This window comes from Hemibagrus wyckioides, linkage group LG11, assembly GCF_019097595.1.
Source record: "Hemibagrus wyckioides isolate EC202008001 linkage group LG11, SWU_Hwy_1.0, whole genome shotgun sequence".
In the NCBI taxonomy this organism is placed as follows: domain Eukaryota; kingdom Metazoa; phylum Chordata; class Actinopteri; order Siluriformes; family Bagridae; genus Hemibagrus; species Hemibagrus wyckioides.
The window spans coordinates 14,274,671-14,297,326 of NC_080720.1; the positions used below are offsets into that span (position 1 = coordinate 14,274,671).

General features: G+C 39.6%; 1 protein-coding gene across 5 annotated transcripts in view; it reads left to right on the forward strand.

Moving 5' to 3' along the window:
• wwc3 (WWC family member 3) overlaps nt 1-18,033 on the forward strand; it is a 48,141-nt gene extending 30,108 nt beyond the window's left edge. Inside the window, exons 6-23 of one of the 5 annotated variants that reach the window (XM_058401945.1) lie at nt 3,092-3,221; nt 5,129-5,275; nt 6,564-6,625; nt 7,941-8,189; nt 8,790-8,879; nt 9,124-9,683; nt 10,184-10,313; nt 10,954-11,037; nt 11,700-11,786; nt 11,911-12,106; nt 12,266-12,442; nt 12,551-12,651; nt 12,989-13,136; nt 13,441-13,590; nt 13,717-13,809; nt 14,765-15,016; nt 15,495-15,613; nt 17,140-18,033. In XM_058401945.1, the coding sequence (XP_058257928.1) occupies nt 3,092-3,221; nt 5,129-5,275; nt 6,564-6,625; nt 7,941-8,189; nt 8,790-8,879; nt 9,124-9,683; nt 10,184-10,313; nt 10,954-11,037; nt 11,700-11,786; nt 11,911-12,106; nt 12,266-12,442; nt 12,551-12,651; nt 12,989-13,136; nt 13,441-13,590; nt 13,717-13,809; nt 14,765-15,016; nt 15,495-15,613; nt 17,140-17,206 (2,842 nt within the window). In that variant the 3' untranslated portion in view covers nt 17,207-18,033. Of the gene's footprint in view, nt 1-3,091; nt 3,222-5,128; nt 5,276-6,563; nt 6,626-7,940; nt 8,190-8,789; nt 8,880-9,123; nt 9,684-10,183; nt 10,314-10,953; nt 11,038-11,699; nt 11,787-11,910; nt 12,107-12,265; nt 12,443-12,550; nt 12,652-12,988; nt 13,137-13,440; nt 13,591-13,716; nt 13,810-14,761; nt 15,017-15,494; nt 15,614-17,139 lie in introns of all 5 variants that reach the window. The other 4 variants (XM_058401943.1, XM_058401944.1, XM_058401946.1 and 1 more) reach the window with 4 other exon arrangements.
• Nucleotides 18,034-22,656: the final 4,623 nt, after the last annotated feature.

Here is a 22,656-nt window from a genome sequence, read left to right on the forward strand (position 1 = left end):
AATCCAAAATTAAATATGTAAGGTTCTGCACAATGTTATTTACAGCAAAAATCTCAGAGAATAGCTTTGTATATCTAATCAGGTTATAGATGCTGTGTAGTTTTTTCCCCCCCAGCTGTGGTTTGAGTCTAATGTGACGGACCGACTTTTTTTATTCCTCTCTTAATGAGAGCGTGTGGGCCTGTAAATCAGGACGGTTCAAGGTTCAAGGTTTTCTTTGTCAGTACCACCATATGTGCAGACATACAGAGGAATCGAAATACTGTTTCTCTTCTCTCATCAGTAGTAACATTGTACTTACAGTTAGTGCAACAAAAAACAGATTTGTGACGGTACCAGTAGTATACTTATAATAAATAGATATAAATAAACCAGTGAAAAATAAATTGAACTTCTGAATGGTTATATATCTGAGTAAGTGTAAACAGTGAAGTCTATTAATATACAAATATATTCAATATATTCTTTAAAATATTTTCAAATATATTCTTTAAAAAAGAAATAAATAAAATACACTTATTTCCTCCCACCTAATGCCCAGGATTTACTCTCGCAAGCCGGACCAGGATAAGAGCTTACCGAAGACCCTTTTAAAGTATTTTATTGAGGATTAAAACAGAAAAAGCCAAAATGACAAGAATAGAATTCTGATTGGTCAGAAGGTGTTGCTTAATTTTCTCAAATCACAGGTTTATGTTAATGTTCTCGGTCTAATACGTTTTAATATGTTGTGTATTTAGTAGGAACATGCAGAGGAACTTGCTGGATTTTTAACAAGCTTAGTATGTAATTGTTGATACTGTGACATTTTCTGAAAAAAAAAGATCTTTAAATAGATGAACTTGATTTATCATTTTTGGAAGGTGTCTCCAGTGCTGGTGTAACAATTCGAAGTAAAGCTCGTCCTTTAAAATTTCCGACACATGACAGGCTTCAGGACTGAGGCCTTGCTCTTTGGGGTTTCTTGGTAACATGACAAGCTGGTTTTTTTTTTTTTTTTGTCTAAGTTCAAAAGAAAGAGGAAAAAAATAGAAAGTCCTGAGAGGAACATGTTTAGCTGCCAAGTGATAACAGGAACTCACTTGCTTTGTGGACGTTATTTATTGGAAAATAACGAACGCTGTGTTGTGTTTTTCCTTAAATAGCATGCACAATAATATACAAGCACACATAAAACAGTACAAAGATAAATGCTTCCTAAGAATAAATGTAGTCCATGTTGATAGAAATGTATGTTCTGGATACCAGAGCCAATCAAAAATAACAAACATGCGGTACACAAGGAAGAGGAGATGAAGCATTGGAGCACACAGCTCTGTGTGGGAGCTTGGTGTGGAGGTAGTGTGATGTAGAGCTGTGTGTGTGTGTGTGTGTGTGTGTTGAGGGTGGGGTTCTCAGTGCTGGGCAGACGGAGATGTGGAGCAGACCGGGCAGGGCTGCCCGTGGAAGCTGCAGGTTTGAGGGGGAACAAAGGCCTGCTTGTGTGTGGAGAACATTGAGGAGGTGGAGGAAGAGGAGGAGGCAGTGAGTACCTGATGTTGGAGGAAGGTGGCTGCAGGAAGGAGCACGTGGCAGGAGCTTGGGAACGCTGCCAGACAGCAGCTGATGGAGAAGACAAGTCTCTCTGTGATTGTTCTCGTCTGATCCCTTTCTTTTCTCTTTAAAATGGTAGTTATTTAAAGAAGGCTTGGTATTGGCTTTAAATACTCGAAAAGGAAAAAACAGGATAGAAGGGTTAAGTGTTCTGCCGGTTCTGCCAAAACTTGTCCAAGGAAATTTGACCTACTGAGAAAATGAATGAGTGGGTATTAAGGATGTTTACTGTGTGTGTGTGTGTGTGTGTGTGTGTGTGATTAATGAGTAAAAGGATGAAAATGCATCTGTCAATAAATAAGGAATCGAGCGAGCCGCTACAGATAACAGTTTATTGTAATACAAACATAGCTAACCTCCGATTTTAACCAAACTTACTAAAATGCTCAATCATGATTAATAATATAAAATAAAAAAATCCTGGTTACAGCATGCAACCGTGTGTTCATGGATGTGAACAGAGCTCTGTCAAGTCAGCATTTCCGGGCAGAGGTCATGTGTTTTTGGTTGCCTGTGACGTTTCCTGATGATGTCTCTTGCTGAAATTTGTCTTCTTTTTTCCATTATTCTTGTTTCTTTTTCTGAACCTGGAATTAAACAGAGCCAGATGTTGGTATGTTCGCCACCGTCACTGAAATGACTGCATTGTTTTAAAGGGGGGGTGCGGGGGTGGGTTTTGGAGCTGAAGCAGAGTCTCCAGCTTTGCCATAACTCAAATATGTTGGAGTATGCTGAATGCAAGACAGGTGTTGAAATATTGAGCATTTATGACAGTACAGCACAGGAGCCGAGCCCAGGTTTCCTCATGTGTGCAGGAATGCCATTTTGTTTCTCTGCTCAACATTTCAAGCGTAACCCACATGCAGCACCAGAACATGTCCTCAGCCACACACACACTTTGTTTTTCTATGCATGGTGTGGGAGGATGAGCGTTAGTATCAAGGTATCTCTAGATCGTTTTAGAACTTTTTCTAACAATCACAAACTCTGGAGAATGTAACATTATTGTAGTGTGAGATTATATTTTTGTCATATCTCCCACTGTGTGTGTGTGTGTGTGTGTGTGTGTGTGTAGGCAGGCTCATGTTCTGACGCTTTAAGGAATGAGAAATGAGAACTTTACTAGGACTGGCTTTGCTTTCATTTCTGTGTCTGTCATGCCTTTATGACCAGTGGGTCATCCAGTAAAAACTTGCTGCAATATTATTCCAGCATGGCTTAAGCAGACTATCCAACCAAATCCACCAGTTTCTCAAAGTCTTTCGCAATCCCATTTCTACTGTACATAACTCAGTGCTCAGTTTTACTTTTCCTCTTTCTGATAAAACTGATGTGTACGATGAGACCTGGATACTTTTTTTTTTTTTTTTTTTTTTTTTTTTTTTTTTTAAAAGTTTGTTGTGTTTTCTCTGCATATCATGGTGTCAGAGTCACTCTGCCAGAAATAAAGACACAGATGATGTTCTGATGATTGTGTATGGTTGTGGTTTCGTTACAGAATTGACCGGAAGATGTCCAGCAGTCAGACAAATTATAAACTGGACGAAGCGCAGGCCATCTTTAATGAACTACGGAGCCTAAAGAAGGCGATCAGCTCAGGCGAGAAGGAGAGGCAGGACCTCATCCAGGTGAGCTGCTGTTCTACACATAACATTTCAATCACCCTTCTCTTCTCCTACACTCACATAATACAGCAGACAGATGTGTGCATGCTGTTAGCACTTCTACAGGCAATGTGGAACTGACAGCATAAAGCATTTTCTTTAATATTATGACAAGTATATGTAAGAGAAACGGTTAAACAGGTTTTTTTTTTGAAGATGGCAGTTGTGGTAGAAGGAAAAGGTGAAGCACAACTTGATCTCATCAGTTACTATTGTCCCTGACTGAAGAAATCACAAGATTTTGGATGTTTGTCTCCCACCTCTGAGATTGGGGTTCGATTCCCATCCCTGTTCTGTCATTTTCTGTCCTGCTTATCCTATACAGGGTCATGGGAAACTAGGAGCTACTGGATCTCAGGGGACTTGGGGCACAAGGTGGGGCCTGGACAGGGTTCCAAACCATCGCATGTCTTTGGACTGTGGGAGGAAACCCAGGGGAAACCCCATGCCTCGGGTTTCCGAGGACAAGGAAACTCTAGCTTCCTCTCTCAGTCCAAAGACAAGGGTTATAGGCATCTCTAAATTGTTCCTTCTGTGTGTGTGTGTGTGTGTGTGTGTGTGTGCGAGAGAGAGACAGAGAGAGAGAGAGAGAGAGAGAGAGAGAGAGAGAGAGAGTGAGTGCTATTGAGATTGTGCCCTGTAATAGATTGGCACCTTGTCCAGGGTGTCCCAGCCCTTGTGCCCCAAGTCCCCTGGGATAGACTCCAGATTCTCTGTGACCCTGTATAGCATAAACTGTACAGAAAATGGATGGATGGAAGGAAAATGATGGAGAAAGATTGTGTATTTATAATTCTGGTGGATAATTCTGTATTTTATCTATTGAAAGATTCATTCTGATGAATTATTATTATTATATTTGGCTTCTGAGTGTGCCCCTATCCAAATCACAGTTTAACAATCACAGCATGTTTAGCATGCTGAATACTGCCACCATGTGGGAAATATTTTATCCCCGCCTCCCAGTAGGAAGTGCACCTTTAAAAAAAATTTTTTCCCCTTTATTAGAACTGAATAAGGGTATGAATTCTTGCTGCAGCATTTTTAAGGTATTTCAAGATTAAAATCTTTTTAGAAAATCTGAATAATTATTAAATGTGACAAGTGTTATTTTCATTATTATGAAAAGGATCTGGACCAGTGTAGGTGAAGCATGTTTGGGACCTTTCTGTAATATTTTGTAATATACTTTATTTGTGGTACCGATATAGCACACAGTTTTATATAGAATTTGTTTTTAAATGATTTGGGTGACTAATCATGGTTTAAATGTCTAATTTGTAAACTTTACTGTATAAATATATTGGACCACAGGGGTAGAGTCTGGCCCAAGACACTTGCTGTCATTTTGAAGAAATTATGCCACACATGCAAGCTGAATGAATTCTCTGAATTTGTCGTAGTATTAAATCCTAGTGACTGCACTTGCATCTGTGAGCAAAGTGGAAAGTCAGCGGCACCACCTATCACCTACTTACAATGCTGTTCTGGCATGTTTACCCCGGTGATTTCAGGCCAGTTCACACCTCCAGACCCTGACATCATGTTTACCTTATAACGTCAGTGGTGTGTGTAGATACAGCAGGGATTCCCCACCATTCAGCAGAGGAGTGGTGAAATATCTTGCTGAACTCAGGGCAGGTTCATTCAACAAAAAAATACATTGTTTAGTCATCAGGAAACGATCAGATTTTCCAAAACACAAGCCCCTGAACTAATGAAAACTTCATCTTAATAGCCAAACAGGAACATTTCATTTATTTGCCTTGACTTCTTCATGATATTTATGAATAGCCTGGATGACTTTCATAACATCACACCCTCAGCCCACAGTCTTCTTCATTTGCCTCTCCGCTTTTTGTCTTGTGCAGAGCCTGGCTAAGCTGACGGGGAATTTTCACAACCTTTCCATCAGTGACTCTGTAAACGAGGCGGCCACCAGCTCAGCGGCTCCAGGCGACTCCGTCAGCGGGCAGCAATACATAGACAACGGCTGTCAGACTGACATGATTGGAGAGGTCAGTAATGCACATCGATGGGAAATGCATACAGTGGACAAGAACTAAAAAGCCTAAGGAAAAACGTTTGGCAGGGACACTAATGTCTGTATGTAAGGAATGAAATATGGCAGGACGTTCTGTTAGGAAATGAATCCATGTTGGTGGTGTAATGTGTCATTGTGAGGAGCTGTAGTTTTCCTATAACAGCCTGTGCTGAAGTGCTCTATTCCTCATATACCACAAGCAGGTTTTAATTTATTATTGAACGACATGTTGTACTTTTTATAATTGCATTTCATGTTCTGGAACATCTGTGAGACAAGTGACTTCCTGTTATCTCTTGCCTTAGAGCAGCTTTTCCTTATTTTTTTAAGTTAATAAGACAATAAACACAAAGACACTCCCATGGTGGAAAAGATGCAGACACTGGAGAGTCTTTCCCTAAATGTTAAAGAAATGTCACCTTACAGAACGCTTCACCATGTCAACACTAGTGACCAGGCTTAATTTTGCTGTAGCTTTCTTTCAAAAGCAGAGTTTTGGGGCTTTTTCTTTTAAACTCCTACCAGTGAAGACAAATATGTTATTACTTTCTATGATAGCTGTACTCATCTCTCTATACACATGAATCGAAGAGGGCTTTGGCTGAATTTGTGTTGTGATGTCACACAATGTGTCTTGGCCCAAATCTCTGGAAAAATCGGTGGTAATTTTAAAAAATGGCAAGCCCCTACAAATATCTCGGAGTTTCCTTTTCTGAAATCATGAAGGGACTGATTATTGTTAAATAACACATGTTATTAAATCCATTTATTGTTAGACTTAGATTATGTGATGTGTGTTCTAAAGCATGTTAATGCAAAGCCGTGATTTGTAGTCGGTATTATTGTCAGAATCATGCTTTTAGAGAAAGTTAGTCTCCATATCCTGACCAATCAGATTGGAGAATTCAGTAATTCTGTAGTCTAAAAGTGCTTTAACGGATGTGATGGAGTGCGTTTGAGATTAATTGACGATGAAAATCTGCTTTTTCTGCAGCAGTTGACAGATTTACACTTACAAGATTGTTTCCATTAAATCAAACCAAGATACAAGACCTCTGCTAAATATTTAAAGTCGTCAAATCCACTGTAGATTTAAGTGCTTTAAATGGCAAAGCTTAATTTACAAAAGTGCCCTGACTCTGAAGCAACACACCAGATACTGGATTTTTCTTTTCATATATAAATAAACGTACTGCTTGGTTGACTACACAGCAGGATCAGGTTTGTAATTTGCGAACTTGTTTTTCCACTTTGATTCCCAGGAATCGTCCCCATTAGTTGACAAAGTCAGGCTCACCTGGCAGTATGAAGAAGCCAAGAAAAAGTAAGTCAAACTTTCCACATGACTCAAATAAAATCTTTCTTCTTTTTTTTCTTTTCTTTTTTTTCCCCTCTAAAATATATTTCTCAAAGAATATTAATTTGGAAATTAAAACCACACCATGTGGCAATGAATCAGTTAATGGATGTACAACAAAAAGACTACATTCAAAACAAATCCAGTGTGTTTGTTTTATTTGCACCGTCTCTGTATTAAAGCTCTCAACTGCCTCCAACAGAAGAGTTTTTGAAGACTGCTCTTCTCCGGGCTGAGAGGCTGCTGATCACACGCTTTATCAGCTGTGTGACTCCATCTGCCTCTGTCTGGGTTTTCTGTGAAACCCAGACTTGCCCAGGGCAGAAGAGTCTTCAGTAATGTTCACACTGCTACCATTAAGGGTTATTTAGATTCATTCTGCTTCATGTCTACTGCTGTTACTGGTTTATTTGCACTTGTTTTGGACCCAGAAACCATAGGTGAAACATCATATTTTGCTTTTATTCTACTCCTTGTCATGTTGACGCTAAAGCCAACTCAGCACTGCTGCATTTCTCGCACTGACGCTTAAGCGGATCTTCCTTATGAGGCTCTTGTTGCCATAGCGACAGCACACGCTAGCCATGGAAAAATGAGTGGACGGGGGGAAAACCTGTGGAAACTTGCATGCTCTCAGACTGAGTCATGCCTTCTGAAATCCAAAACGCACATTTCAGGATCTACCAGTGGCTCACTCATGTTCTATTACATGCTGTTACAGACAACAGCTCTAACCTTCAAAATCATAAGGTCACTTTTTACTGATGTGGACGCTGAGCTGTCAGATTCCTACACTGTTTACCATTCTTATCTTGTTTAACCTTTGAGTCATACAATTACCAGGGCCTACTTATGTCTAGTTTAATGTGTTGTAAGAAATGAGAATTCATTTTCAGAGTTTGAAACTCCTCTGATTTTAGAGAATACAACCAAAGCAACGTTTCAGTTTACAGAATAAATGTGTATAATATGTGAAATGTTTCATGAATATTCTAGCAGTGTTTTCAACTTGGCTTGTATTAGCTGTACATACCACCAAACGAGATGCATTACAACCTTACAGCTTCAGGGTCCCTGTTTTCATCATGAGTTAATTTACTGTCTGTGTAGAATTTCACATGTTCTCCATGAGTCTGTGTGGGTTTATGATGGGTTCTCTGGTTTCATTGCATTACATTACATTTACAGCATTTGGCAGATACCCTTATCCAGAGCGACTTACATTTTTATCTCATTTTATACAACTTGTACATATATTCACTACTTTGCTTCTCCCTTTCAGAGTATCCAGCATTCAACACCAGCTGGCCAAGTTGGACAGCGAGAGCTGGTCAGGACGTGCCGAGGCCGACCGTGACCGCGACTGCCTGCAGCTGCTGAAGGAGAAGGAGGCGCTCCTGCAGGAGCTAACACTCCTCAGTGAGCAGCATCACCCGCAGGAGGTGCTGATCCAGTTAGAAGAGGAGAGACACAGGCTGGAGGAGGAGGTTCAGAAAGCCCAGAGTGCACAGAGCCAGGGGGCCAACCAAAGGTCAGCATCCAAATGCTAGCTGAGTGAGGTGATGACATTGTAGTCATAGGAATGTTCCAGGTTGCCGGACTGCATACATGCTGCTGCTGTTTCTAGTAGTGAATAAACCCCAGCACCTCAATGATAAAAGGTGTTATCAGCAAGAGGACACAGAAAGAAGTAAACATTTGATATTGCATTCCAAACCATCATCATGGAGCCATTGTTGTACATCACAATCGCTCAGCCATGGCGGTCTAGTATAGATGCTTTCGAGTAAATAAGGGCGCCCTCATTGCCTCAGCGGGAGCTGCTGCTCATGAGGAGTGATATAGTGGCGCCAGTAAAATATTCAGTTTTTATTGTTTATTTTTTTAATGAAACGTCCTTTGACCCTATATGCATATTTAGTCATTAAATGTCACGCTTGATGTGTAGCAATAATGTAGTTTTTTCTTTGTGCCATGTAAAGGTAATATATTTTATCAATGTTTGAGAACATGAATAAAGATTATTCTAAAATTAAATTTCTCTCAGAACCAGGTTGGGAATCTGCTCAAGTCTTGTGTTAAACACAACTGAAGTAATTAAGCACTTTTGTGTGTGTGTGTGTGTGTGTAGGATACTGCAGCAAGAGAAGAGGAATGTGTTACTGAGGCAGTTGGAGGAGGCAACCCGCATCACCACCTACCTTCACTCTCAGCTCAAGAGGTACGTCGTTATGCACGTCTGCTTGGATCTTACTATCTCTTGATACTCAAAAGCTCTCATTGTGAACTGTGATGTTTTCTACTCAGTGATGTTTCTTACTGCAGCAGATTATACACATGTACAAGCATCACACACACTACCATTGCAGTATCACAGCTATGTGAAGATGACCCAAATAACTCATTTTGTTTTGCAATGTTAGTGTTGTTATATAACTTGTATTCTCTCTCATCTCTCTCCCCAGTCTTTCAGCCAGCACTCTGACCATGTCCTCCAGCAGCAGCCGTGGTTCTCTGGCCTCAAGTCGGGGCTCGTTAACATCTAGCCGCGGCTCTCTGAGCTCACTCAGCTTTACCGACATCTATGGCATGCCCCAATACGAGCGGCAAGAAGCCTGTCTGGACATTCCTGAGTCCACCTGGCGCTACCCCGTGCCTGTGGAGCCTTCCTGCAGAGACGTCTCATCTGTACTAGGGCCTAAACGGGTCCACGAGCCTCCACAGTCTCTCACCTCCCTCTCGTCTCGCTCTTCTCTCTCCTCCCTCTCTCCCCCCAGCTCTCCCATGGACACGCCGTACCACTCGGGCCCTCCCGACTGCCCCCTGACGCAAATGACAGAGGAGTACATGGAGCTAGCTGGCCGTGGCTTGGTTCTAGAGGGCCTTCGGGGCCAAACCCACACTCAAACCCAGCAACTAACTGCTCTTCCTGGAGAAGTAGAGGCAGGAGGCTCTACGACAGCTCACCTACTGGAGGTCAAGGGCAGTAGGGATGGTGGTGTTCAGGGCCTGTACAGCTCTGCAGGTGAGGAGGGACATCATTTGCCTAATGTTTTTTACAAGTCTGTTAAAGTGTAAATTATTTCAAGTTTTTCATTAAATGCTGTTAGATTTAAATTTTTTACACACTGACATGGAGAGACATGTTATATGAAAACAATCGTATAGAAATACGATTTTCTGAATTCACACCAGGCTCTGACATGCATTTTTACCTGCTACTGAATTATTACTCGACACCCATGAAATCCACCTTGGTACCATTGTCTTCACTTTTCAACAGGGTTAGGTTTTGGAAAACGTTTACAGAGATAGGTAAACTATATAAAAAGTTAACATAGCATAATTAAATGCAAAGGTTTACATCCGCCTTCATGGTCTGAGTTAAAAAATATAATAAATGTATTCATTATTATACTTAAATTATGTGTATTATAATTCAATTTTATAGTTTATCTCCAAAACAAAGATTGTTAATGTCATGCCATGTGTCTCTTTTGTGTGTGTGTGTGTGTGTGTGTGGAGGTGCAGGAGTGACTCTACGCTCTAACAGTGTGAAGCGCAGCGGCCGCCGCAGGGCTCGCCGTGTCTCTGCCGGTATGAATGAAGACGTTTTAGCCACGGACAGCGGCGTGTTTGAGGCCTGGAGCAGAAGGTTAGAGTGCCAATCTTAACACAAACAATAGAAAGAAGTTTTAAATTCAAACTGCACATAGAGGAATATTTGCTAAGCCTATATTTTGTGACCTGCTTTGTTCAAGTGTTGTGGCATAATGGTCCTTTTAGTTTTGTCAGAAATGAAATACCAGTGGCTGAAATGTCTGTGATGCTCCTTTAGTTCACGGAAACATGTTGTTTTTATATATATATATATATATATATATATATATATATATATATATATATATATATATATATAATAAAATGTGTATGTGTGTGTGTATATGTATGTTTTTATGAATGGTGAGGAGTGTGCTAACCTCGGTGATCCACCTTCTATTTCTTGTGCTGTTTGAGAAGCACTGAAAACACATTCAGGCTCTCTTTAACTTTTAACCTACCAGAAAAACTCCCAATACAGTGGTACTAGATTAAGGACACAAACCTCGTTTGTGCCATGCACGTGTTTTTCAAGTAAAAAACAATCCAGCCCCTGTTCCAGACTCATTATAGGAATATGTTGTTAATATCAAGCAGCTTGGCTTATTTTTGATTGTTTATGTTAATTCATGTGATTTCCTGTATTGCCTTTTGACATCTGTGTCTTAATCGTTTCATGAAATGATTTTTCCCAGCAGGACCGAGGAGACAGACGAGGTCATGCTTAACCGAGATGCAATCAGCTTTCCAGAATCCCCTCAGGTCCAGCTGGGACTCCTGTAAGCCTGTCTATCTCGCTCTTTCTCTCTCTCTATCTCTTGCTCTATCTCTCTGATTCTCTTTGTAGTTCACTACTTATCCCACAGACATGAACTGCTGCTAGGGATCATAAAATAATTTAGATAAAATTTAAAGATCCTCTGATTACAACACAGATTTTTAAAAATATTTTGAATCATATAAACAGCTGATTTGTTTAGCTTGACATTCTTTTTAAAATGCACAAAGTTTTGGATAATATTTCTGGACCAAAAAAAATATGTAGTAATTTTCCTCAAGGACCTTTTTTTCTCCAAGGGTTTCTTTTCCCTTTCCCATCGTAATTTAATTATAACTGAATTATTTGCAATAATAAAGTGCTTTTTTTTTATTCTGTTGTAGTTTTTAATTGGAGCATTAATTGATTTTTTTTAAATCAATTCCTTTCTGTATTTTATATAGGTACATTTTTTTTTAGATGCTTCATTTTCTTTTTCCATTATTAATTTTTATTATAATAATTAAGTAACCCTAGCTGTTCATACTGAACTTCAGTCATGAGGTCATTAAAACCAATATGTACCACATTGAGAATGACTTTGAGAGTGATGTGATGCCGTTTCTGGCTCTGCAGAAGGTTGGTGTCATTTCTGATCAGGCTTTTTTGGGTTCTTTTCTGCAGGTATGATTCCAGTTCCATGTCTCTGCTGCTTCACGTGCTTCAACTGAGAAATCTGAGCAAGGCCACTGTAAGAGATGGCTACAAAGTGTAAGTCTGCTGTTATTTACAGATCAGAATCATAGTCAGAATGATAAGTGGCATGCATAGAGGCCATGACTGATTTTGTGCCATGATTTGTTTTTGTTTGTTTTTTTTGTTTTTTTTTATAAAGCTTTGTAAAGGTGCATGTGCTACCCATGGACTCCAGTAGGCCGTGCACATACTACTGCTGCAAGGCCCAGGAACCACGCTCAACCATCAGCTTTAGCGAGGGCTTCCAGATCCTGCTGCCTGCTGGGAACGTTGTTTCTCACACCCTACACCTGCAGCTCTGTGCCCTGGGACCTCTTGGGCACGATGAACTACTGGTGAGATGAGAATACATACACTCTGTTGATGAATTACACAGTTGCAACGTTAGAAACAAATGATCCTTCACCTAAACATCACTTACTTGTGAAACCATCACCATGAGTTCCCAACTTTTATATTAGTGGTATTATATTTTGTGTGTGTGTGTGAGACAGGGCTCAACACAGGTGGCACTGGCTGATTGTGCGAGCAGCACAGAGATGTTGTTCCAGTGGCACCGTGTACAGCTGCTGCCACAGGAGAACCACAGGGCTGAGCCTAGGAGCCTGTGCCAGCCCGGACACAGCGTGGACGAGGAAGAGGAGGAGGATGAAGAGCGTAGCAGAGCACAGGTATGGATATAGCCCAATGAGAACACTTAAGTCAAACTGTGCACACGTTTACTGATTGTATAATCCTCCCACACTGAGAGATGTCTACTGTGTTCTGCGTGTCTGTAGGTGTCGGCGGTGGCTCAGCTGAACGAGGGGAAGAGAGAGCTGGATCTGAGCGAGGAGGAACTTGAGAGGAAGGAAGAGCAGGGAGAGGCTGTGTCTGAGAGGTACACTATTATGTACTACCAAAGTCATGGATGAAATATAAATATCTGAACATTTAAATATCCTGATCATCAATTATAAATTTCTATATTTATGTGAACTGGATTACTGGATTGGTTATGCCACATCATCGCCATTGCTTTAACAACAGTCACTGTTAAACTTTTTATCTAAACTTATATTTAGTATATTAATTTGAAGAAAATCAAACTTTTGGTAAAAGTAACCTGATCTATATAACCTATGTTTCTATGCAAGATATTTCTCAATGTGTGTACCTATATGTGTGTGTGTGTGTGTGTGTGTGTGTGTGTGTGTGTGTGTGTATACACATGTTAGGAGTTGGCAGGCTGAATCAGTGGACAGTGGCTGCAGTAACAGCACAGCATTCGTCTCTCCGTGTCCTGAAGGTCTGTGTGCTGAGGGCTTGTGTATAGCCACCGGGGGGCGCTGTGTCCCTCATTCAGACAGGTCTCACATTCTAAAGGTAACAGACTTGGATACTTGCATGCTTAATAACTTACTTTTCCTTCAAATAAAAGCAGTTTAAAGAAAAGGTAACGAGTATTTATTCAACATTATAAAAAGAATTAGGAAAGAGCCTACAAAGTTCTTGTTTAACAGATTACTTTTTCCAGTTTTTTTAATTTAATTTAATTATATATAAAAAGTAGGGATATAAGATGGCAGTAATGAATTTCTTTGCTGTAAGCATCATTCAGTTCTAATCTTGCTCTATGTCTACATGATCTTGTTTGTGTATAACACACGCACACTTCATATGCTCTCAGGTTGACAAGTCAACCAACACAGAGCTAATTCGAATGCAGCCTAAGGAGAGGCCTGGGCGATTTGGACACGGCCCACCATTCCTGCGCACAAGCACACTGTCACGCTCACACACATTCTCACCTGGAGCCCGCAGCCAGTATGTCTGCAGGGTGAGTGTCACACACACACACACACACACACACACACACCGCAAAGCAGTTGAACTGAGAATAGCTGCACTTGGGATTAATTTTCTGGCTTGCTCTCCCCCTCCCCTCTCTATTTTCCTCTCTCAGCTGTACCGCAGTGACAGTGACAGCTCCACTCTACCAAAGAAGTCCCCCTTTATCAGAAACACTCTGGAGAGAAGAACACTGAGATACAAACAGGTGAGCAAATGAGTCTTCCTGAAAAATGGTAGAAGAATGAACCTTGAGCCTTATTAATTATATATGTCTATAACCTACATGGAGTATTTTAAGTATGACTAAATAATAATAATAATAATAATAATAATAATAATAATTCTCCATCATGCAAAACAAGAGGATTAATGGATTTCCATTAGGCCTGTGAGAATGAATAGCATTGTATGAATGCTGTTTGGATTTTCATATTACTATATCATGAAATCTAGATTTTTTTCTGCTTTTAACCACTGAAAATAAGGAGTCCTCTCCACTATTGGAATACCCACGCCTTTTGTCTCTTTGTCCTTTTAATTCAGAAAAATTATGAATAGCTGTATGCTGGTTATGGCATAAACATTTATTTTTTGCTTATTATGTCAAAAATTAAATACAATGTGTCCTAAAAATTTTACGAAATTAAAAATGATGAGTTTTCCCTAGTCAGTATATCTCAGGTAAAATGTTGATATAGTAAATTTAAAGCCATTTGAAAAGTGATCATAAAAACTTGTATATTTAAACAAGTTTCAAATCACCCTTTAACCACCAGTGATCTGTGTGTGGCGTCTAACTGTGGATTATTACTGTGAACATTTGGTGGATGTAAAACATGTAACTTGGATGTATGCAGCCTACAAAATAAATTAACTTTGACTCATTTCAGGTGTACATTATGTAAGTAATAATTATGCCTTCGGTGTTAAGAATATAAATGCACACTTTTATTAATATAAAATGTAATTAAGAATCACTTGTGTCTGCTTTAAGCAATTAAAATTTTAATTTAATGTCATTTTAAATGTAAATGTTTTGTGCATTAAGGTGGAATCCCTCAAGAATCAATTATAAATTCTTTCCATGCCACAAAATCAGTTTGAAGTATGTGTGTGTGTGTGTGTGTGTGTGTGTGTGTGTGTGTGTGTGTGTGTAGCAGCCTCATCGTTCCTCCCTGGCTGAGCAGCCCACCCGTACCTCCCTGGATCTGGAGCTGGACCTCCAGGCGTTCCGCACGCGGCAGAGGCAGCTGAGTGAGGAGCTGAATGTTCTGAGAGAGCTGAAGATGAGGCTGGAGGAGCCGAGTCAGAGCGTTCATGGGCCTCAGAGTATCCGTGGTCCAGTGGATCTACCTCACTGGGCCCTGAGGGACGAGCGCTTCCGCAACCTCCTGCGAGAGGCCCACAGACAAGTACTGCACCTAAAGTCCTCATCATTACACTGTGGAGTGAACATTAGATCAGTGTTATACCTATATGTGCACATAAAACACACCATTGATGACACACACTCACCTGCATACCTTTTAATACATTTATATGAAAAAACAAAATAAAAATGGGCTGGAGGTCAGGGGGTGCCAAAATATTACTGTTCATCAGTCTTCCATGTCAACTTTTATGTAAAGATAACATTTTAACTAAAACTCAGAAGTGGGAACTAACACAGAAGAGAAATAATGTCCAAGCTTTGTGCATTAGAGCTACTGAGTCAGGGAAAAACATGGGCACGTTAATAAAACCATGTGTTTTGTAACAAGCTAGAGAGCTAACGTTAGTACTAGTGAATTCACAATGTTATAACTTTCTCAAAACTGTGAACTGTATAGTCAATAGAAGTGTTTTGTTTCCTCTTTCTCTCACTCTCTCTGTTTCTCTCATGTGATGCAGGGCAGACAGGAGCAGAGGCAGGAGGAGGCAGCTGAGAGGAGGTTGAGAAAGGCCTCTAAAGAAGTGCTACAGATGCGGGGCCAGAGCCACAAAGAGCCGCTCCCTGTGCACACTTTCAGGTACACCTCCGGCTGCATGTTGCATTCCCCCCCTCCATGTTATTAGCATAATGATTTGAGTCTTTTGTGCATCTTCTCCTCTGGTATACAGAGCCATAATGATTCACTGATTCCCATCAGTCTGTGCGTGTTAATATTTCAAACTGTAATCGGTGTGTGTGAGGCAGAAGTTCAGGAGTTCAGTCCTGACTGAATAATACAGGTGCTTTTGTGCTGTAAAGCCTGATTGTGCAACTTATTCACAAGTATACTATTACAGTGTCATGATCTTTTTCATTAAATATAAACTAAAGACACATTGCAAATCATGACACATTGTATTGGATTTTAAATTATGTAAGAAATAAGCAGGTGTTATACACATCGACAGCAGAGGGGAGTTTCTATTAGCAATACCAGATAGATCCATTTCTTATAACTGCACATTACTATGATACTTTGTGCTTTAATCCATGTGTAGTTACATTTAATACTAGGGAATATGTGTGAAACAAGTCACCAGCAGTCATTTTGTCGATTTCTATTTAATAAGAAAAAAATATTGCTGACTTTACTGTGGTGAAAAGCTTCTCACTGGTGCAGTGCTGAGACTCCTTCAATAAATGCTAACTGCAGTTCTACTGGCAGAAAATTATGGAATTAGCAAATTAAGTTTTTCTTATTTGTTTGTTTTAGTTTAGTGATTATGTACAACACCCTTCGCAAACAAATATAGACATCCAGACATTATTGTATTGATAACTTGCTAGAACAGGTGCCTTACAGCCAGCACCTTTGTCATGGCTGCTGTTATATAAAATGACACAACAGCGTAGCTCACACGTAACATAAAAACATACGTTTATATAAATGCGCTGCTTCTAATATTTTACTTTTTCTTTAGCAACGGCTCGTAAACAAGTCCGAGTACAGCAGACAGCCCACATGATCTAAGACTAATAATAAATGGATTTAGAAATGTGGTGGTGTTTACGTCAAAATAATACTTATAATTGCTGATGTGAACGTTTTTTTGTAAGGAGACATTCATTTAACTTTTACGGTAGGACTGTCAGGGGTGTGTGTGGGTGTATGAGAGAGGAGCTAGTGAGGGAACTTTATCTCAGCTTTAATATTAATGAGATTCTCTCTTGGATGTTCCAAGCATTACATCTAACTATAAACCTTTTATGTCGTTCATTAATAAATTTTAAATTGTAATTGTTGCCAACTTGCTGTGCAATAAGTAGAATAACACACTCCAGATCGTGCTGTTGTATAATGATGTGCAGTGTTATTGCATGACAGCGCAGTCTGTCACCCGTTATTCCTTACTCATTAATCATCACCATCTGACCGATCAGATTAGAGACTTCACTAGAGCTGTGATATAAATCATAGCGAATCATTGACTTGTATGTGTATCCTTCCTTTGCTGGATCACTTAATGAGATTGTGTGATCAGGTAATTTGAGATACACAACCCTTACTGAGTCGTGTCCTCCGTCTCACTTTGACTCATCTCATCCTGTCCTTTACTCTAACAGAGAGAAGATGGCTTTCTTCACTAGACCAAGGTTCAACATCCCACCGCTGTCCGCCGACGACGTGTGACTCCCCTCCTGGACGCCATACTATCAGATATGAAGTATTTGTGTTTATTTTTTTGTATCCATGCCCATGAAGTAATTAGAGCAACCGTATAGTTATTTCAGCACAAAGAGCAAAATGAAAGTTATGCAAATTTCAACATTCAGCTGCAAAAAAGGTGTGCGTGCGCCTACGTGCGTGTGTGTGTGTGGGTGGGTGGGTCTGAAGAGATGAACGCGTGTGCACACATTCGTACACACACCCATGTGTGCGATTTTACTTTGTTTTGTGTAATTATTGACATCCCAACTGATTTCCCTTCCTGTTGTAAGGGAAACGGTTCTTTTTATAAGAGAAGAGATGATCTTTTACTCCTGTACAACGTACTTCTGAAAGTGTCTGTGCTTACGTGAGGCTGGAAGACGGGAACAAAGTCAGTTTAGACAAATTCACTGTACTGTAACTTATTTTATAGTACTTTTCCTTGAAGGAAATAAAACTGCTTCCTGCCTTTTTTTTTTCTTTTTTTTTTAAAAATGTATTTTATAAAGCTAAAAGAAATAGCACTTACTGTAAGTGTTTGACGTACAGTAGAATGAACCTTTCAGCTGATTTTGTTTCTGTTACCTGATTGTTTGGTGTTATTTGCCTAAAGTGTCACTTTTTGATTCACTTTTATTACAGTCGTCATTGTCATTTGTGCTATTGTTATATTAAAATTATTAATATTATTACTTGTACTTTTCAGTATATAGATGACTATATGAAACACTGTTTTCAGATTTTTTTTTTTTTTTAATGGCGTCTGTAGGAACATCTGCAGTGTTACCTCTTTTGTAAAGATAAAAACCATTAAACGATAAAATTGCAGCTGTTTGTGATCATTTCCAATCCCTTCTGAACACGCTTTAATACGGTTAAAGAAACAGTATAAATAACATCTACGTTTACTTTTACGGCATTCAGCAGATTCTCTTATCTGGTCAGTGTAATGATTTTTACAGCAAGAAAAGGGGATTGTTTTCCTTCATCACTGTTTGCTACAGTAGTTAACATTTAACAAAAAAGTTTAATATAAGTAGTAATAATGTAACAGAGTAGGTTAACTCATTTATTAATCGATGTTTGTTTCAATGGTTTAAATCATTTAATGTTTTAAACTACATTCCACAACTAGACAATTGGTAAGGAAACTATTCCAGCCTGGTACTAAATATTAAGAACCGAGATAAGAATACTGGGGCTAAGTATGGGAACTGACTACAGCTTCAGGTCTGAATTTTGGCCATTTGACAACCGCAAGCATGTTGCCTCCTGGTGGTCCAGCAGCAGGATCCCGCCCTCTCATTGCCAGGGCCCGGGTTCGATTCCTGGCCAGGGAGCTAACCCAGCCACCGAAGAGTTAACTCTCAGTGCCGGTCCCAAGCCGAAAGAACAACAACCACCTCAAGCATGTTCAGGTGTTAAGGCGTTCATATTGATCATTATGGTTGATATGTAAATAATTTAAAAAAGAAGAAGAAACATGCAGAGTTGCTGATTTTGTGTCTCAAATACCTTTAGAAACAGTAAAGAACAGTTGAGAAGCTACTCAGTTCAATTATAATTTATTTGTATAGTGCTTTTAACAATGGACATTGTCACAAAGCAGTAGGACGGAAATCTATAAATCCAGGATAGAGGTTTTTTAATTTATCCCTTATGAGCAAGACAGAACTGATAGTGATGAGGAAAATCTCCCTGAGACGCTGTTAGAAAGAAAGCTTGAGAGGAACCAGACTCAGAAGGGGAACCCATCCTCATCAGAGGTGAAGAAAAAGTATCTGACCTTGCTGTGACCTTGACCTTGTTTGCCTCAATTCTAAAATATACCCTGGATTCATTGATCTAGGATTATTAATACTATGAACATTCAAGAACTCGTTCTAAAGCTATTGTGCGAACTAATATCTCAGATGGACAGATGACAGAAAAAAAAATCTGATATGTTAACCTAAAGAAAGAAAAGTCTGAGGTTTTTTTTTTTTGTTTGTCTGTTTTGTGTTTTGGAGTTACCAATTTAGTCTCGTCTATGTTTAATGACTCTTATGGGTTATAAGGGTTATTATGATGATGTATGTTGTGCATCATGTGTATATTCCTGAGTTTGTAGAGTTTTGTAGGTGTCATGCAGGAGAGGGCGCCATCTTCACTCTATCAGCCTCTTTCTCTTCTGGTTTAATCAGCAGCAGAGAACAGGCCAGATGTTGGGATCAGGACATCTCCCTACTGAAAGTCCTAAATCTTTTACTGTCTTTAGCTATGAAGTAAATGATTTCCTGATAACGATACAAAACAGTGTGGTTACATAAACTGAGCTAATCCAATTCATTTGTATCCCTTCTTTAGGCACGAAGTTCTGATTTTACTCGACAAGTCTCACAAGAACAAATGAATTTCATATGCACAGTAGGTAGCCATTACACTAATGACCAGATTGCTTGCTTGAATTAGGAGCACATTTATGATGCCACCCTTGTATCCAACACCAGATCAGCAAACTTGTGTTTCTGGTATTAAAAACAGTCAGGAAAATCCTGTTCATTAATTATATTAAATGTTGCTGAAGTATAAGAACACAAACCCCTAATCAAGAACTTTCCATGGCGAAGTCTGGCAGCTTTTCAAGAAAAAGGCACACATTAAATGTAATTATCCTATCGCACGGGGGGTTTTCCTGCAAGAGGGCAGAGTAAGCACTCCGCTACAAGCCTTTTAAATGCCAGAGATCTGCACTTTCACTTTTTCTGGATCCCCAGTGGCCCAGAATAATTGCCATTAAAAAGGACCACCAGAGTTACTGTTTTACAGAATAGCAAAATTTATTCCCCTGAGCACATGAAAGTGACATACAAGGGCTGTGTTTTAAGTGGGTATCTGATTGACGCAAAATGCCAAGAAAATATACACACCATCTCACTGAGTGGTCACAACAGCCAAGCCTGAACCCTCCATGCAACTCCATGAGCAGTGATGTCTGAGGGTTGGAAGATTATGAACACAAAATGTGTGTGAAATTATCAAAATGATCCAGAGAAGATAATCTCCATCCAGCCATCCGTTCTCTACACAGCAATATCCTACTGGACCACAAGGATCCTGGAGCTTATCCCAGAAGACTCTGGACATAAGGCAGGGTGAACCATGAACAGGGTGTCTATCTCAGGGCACACACACTCACACACTAGGGAAAATTAATGTATAATTATGTGAGATAATCACCACCACCACTGCTGTTCCTTACTTGGATTGAACATGTACAGGAGTTTACTCTTAATAAATACAGCAGAATGCAAAAGTTTGCACCCTCGAAATTTTTATATTCTGACACCAACAAAACATTTGTCATCTAAGGTTTTATTTAAAAGAGCAGAACATTTGTGCTTTAATTAAAGAAAATGAGAGAAACTCAGTGAAACAAAGCTGTTTGGGATTTCTGTCATTTTGTTTTTTTCGTTCCTCATAATGCTGAACATATAATTATATAACATTATAATGACATCAAGAGAATATAAAATGTGTACAGGCATTCTTGTCTCAAGGACTAACTGGAATACAAACTCCTCCTCTTCCTCCTCTTTTTCTTCTTCTTCTCCTCCTCTTCTTCTTCTTGTTCTTCCTCACATTCTTCTTCTCCTTCTTCTCCTCCTCCTCCTCCTCTTCTTGTTCTTCCTCACATTCTTCTTCTTCTTCTCCTTCTTCTTCTCCTCCTCCTCCTCCTCCTCCTCTTCTTGTTCTTCCTCACATTCTTCTTCTTCTCCTTCTTCTTCTCCTCCTCCTCCTCCTCCTCCTCTTCTTGTTCTTCCTCACATTCTTCTTCTTCTCCTCCTCCTCCTCTTCTTGTTCTTCCTCTACTTCCTCTTTTTCTTCTTCTCATCCTCCTCCTCCTCTTCTTCTTGCTGTTCTTCTCCTCCTTTTTTTCTTCTTCTTCTCCACTTCCTCCTCCTCCTTTTGTTCCTCTTCTTCTTCCTCTTCCTCTTGTTGTTCTTCTTTTTCTTGTTCTTCCTCTTCTTCTTTTTCTTGTTCTCATCCTTCTCCTCCTCTTGTTGTTGTTCTCCTTTTCCTTCTTCTTCTTCTTCTTCTTCTTCTTCTTCTTCTTCATCTTCATCTTCTTCATCTTCTTCATCTTCCTCTTCTTCTCCTTCTTCTTTTTCTTCCTCTTCTGTTTCTTCTTCCTCTTCTTTTTCTTCTTCAACTTCTTCTCCTCCTCCTACACCTCCACCTTTCTTGTTCCCCTTCTTCTTCTTCTTCTTCTTCTTCTTCTTCTTCTTCTTCTTCTTCTTCTTCTTCCTCTTCCTCTTCTTCTCCTTCTTCATCTTCCTCTACTACTACTACTTCTTTTTCTTCCTCTTCTGTTTCTTCTTCCTCTTCTTTTTCTTCTTCTTCAACTTCTCCTCCTCCTACACCTCCACCTTTCTTGTTCCCCTTCTTCTTCTTCTTCTTCTTCTTCTTCTTCTTCTTCTTCTTCTTCTTCTTCATCTTCTTCATCTTCCTCTTCTTCTCCTTCTTCTTTTTCTTCCTCTTCTGTTTCTTCTTCCTCTTCTTTTTCTTCTTCTTCAGCTTCTCCTCCTCCTCCTACACCTCCACCTTTCTTGTTCCCCTTCTTCTTCTTCTTCTTCTTCTTCTTCTTCTTCTTCTTCATCTTCATCTTCTTCATCTTCATCTTCCTCTTCTTCTCCTTCTTCATCTTCCTCTACTACTACTACTTCTTTTTCTTCCTCTTCTGTTTCTTCTTCCTCTTCTTCCTCTTCTTCTTCTTCTTCTTCTTCTTCTTCTTCTTCTTCTTCTTCTTCTTCTTCTTCCCCCTCCTTCTCCTTTTCCTCCTCTTCCCACAATGTGCTTGAAATGATGTACTGTCATGTCAGGCGTCAGTACAAGCTGATCTATACACTTATTGATTTCTCTCGAACGCCCCCCCAATCAGCAAGATGGAAAATATCTCCAGTTGTGCCTTCTTTTAGCCTCCTCTGCATCTTTCCCAACACTTCTCTGTGATTCACTACTGAAGCTAAAGTTTTTGGCAACCTATCATCGTTTCTTTCATTGGAACCTTTTCTATTTCTCTACCAAACTCATAGTTTTTTCAGTTTAATAAGCTTTATCATCATGACTGTATACTGTATGATTACAGTGAGGCCAAAGCCTTAACAAAAATAGAAAAACTATCTCTCTCTCTCTCTCTCTCTCTCTCCCCACATTGACAGTGATGACTCCAGTGTTTTTTATGAACAACACAGACAGAAAATCGCAGTACCTAATGTCCATATTAGCTTTATTGTGATAACCTACACACAATTCACAGCATTACTTTAGATATCATCTTTCTAATAAAACAGTGGATGAATTTATACTTATTCTTTTCACCCATCAGTCTTTCCTGAGTGTCTGTGGGTGGTACAATTTATAAACCTTTGGAAGTCAAATAAGGCAAAAAG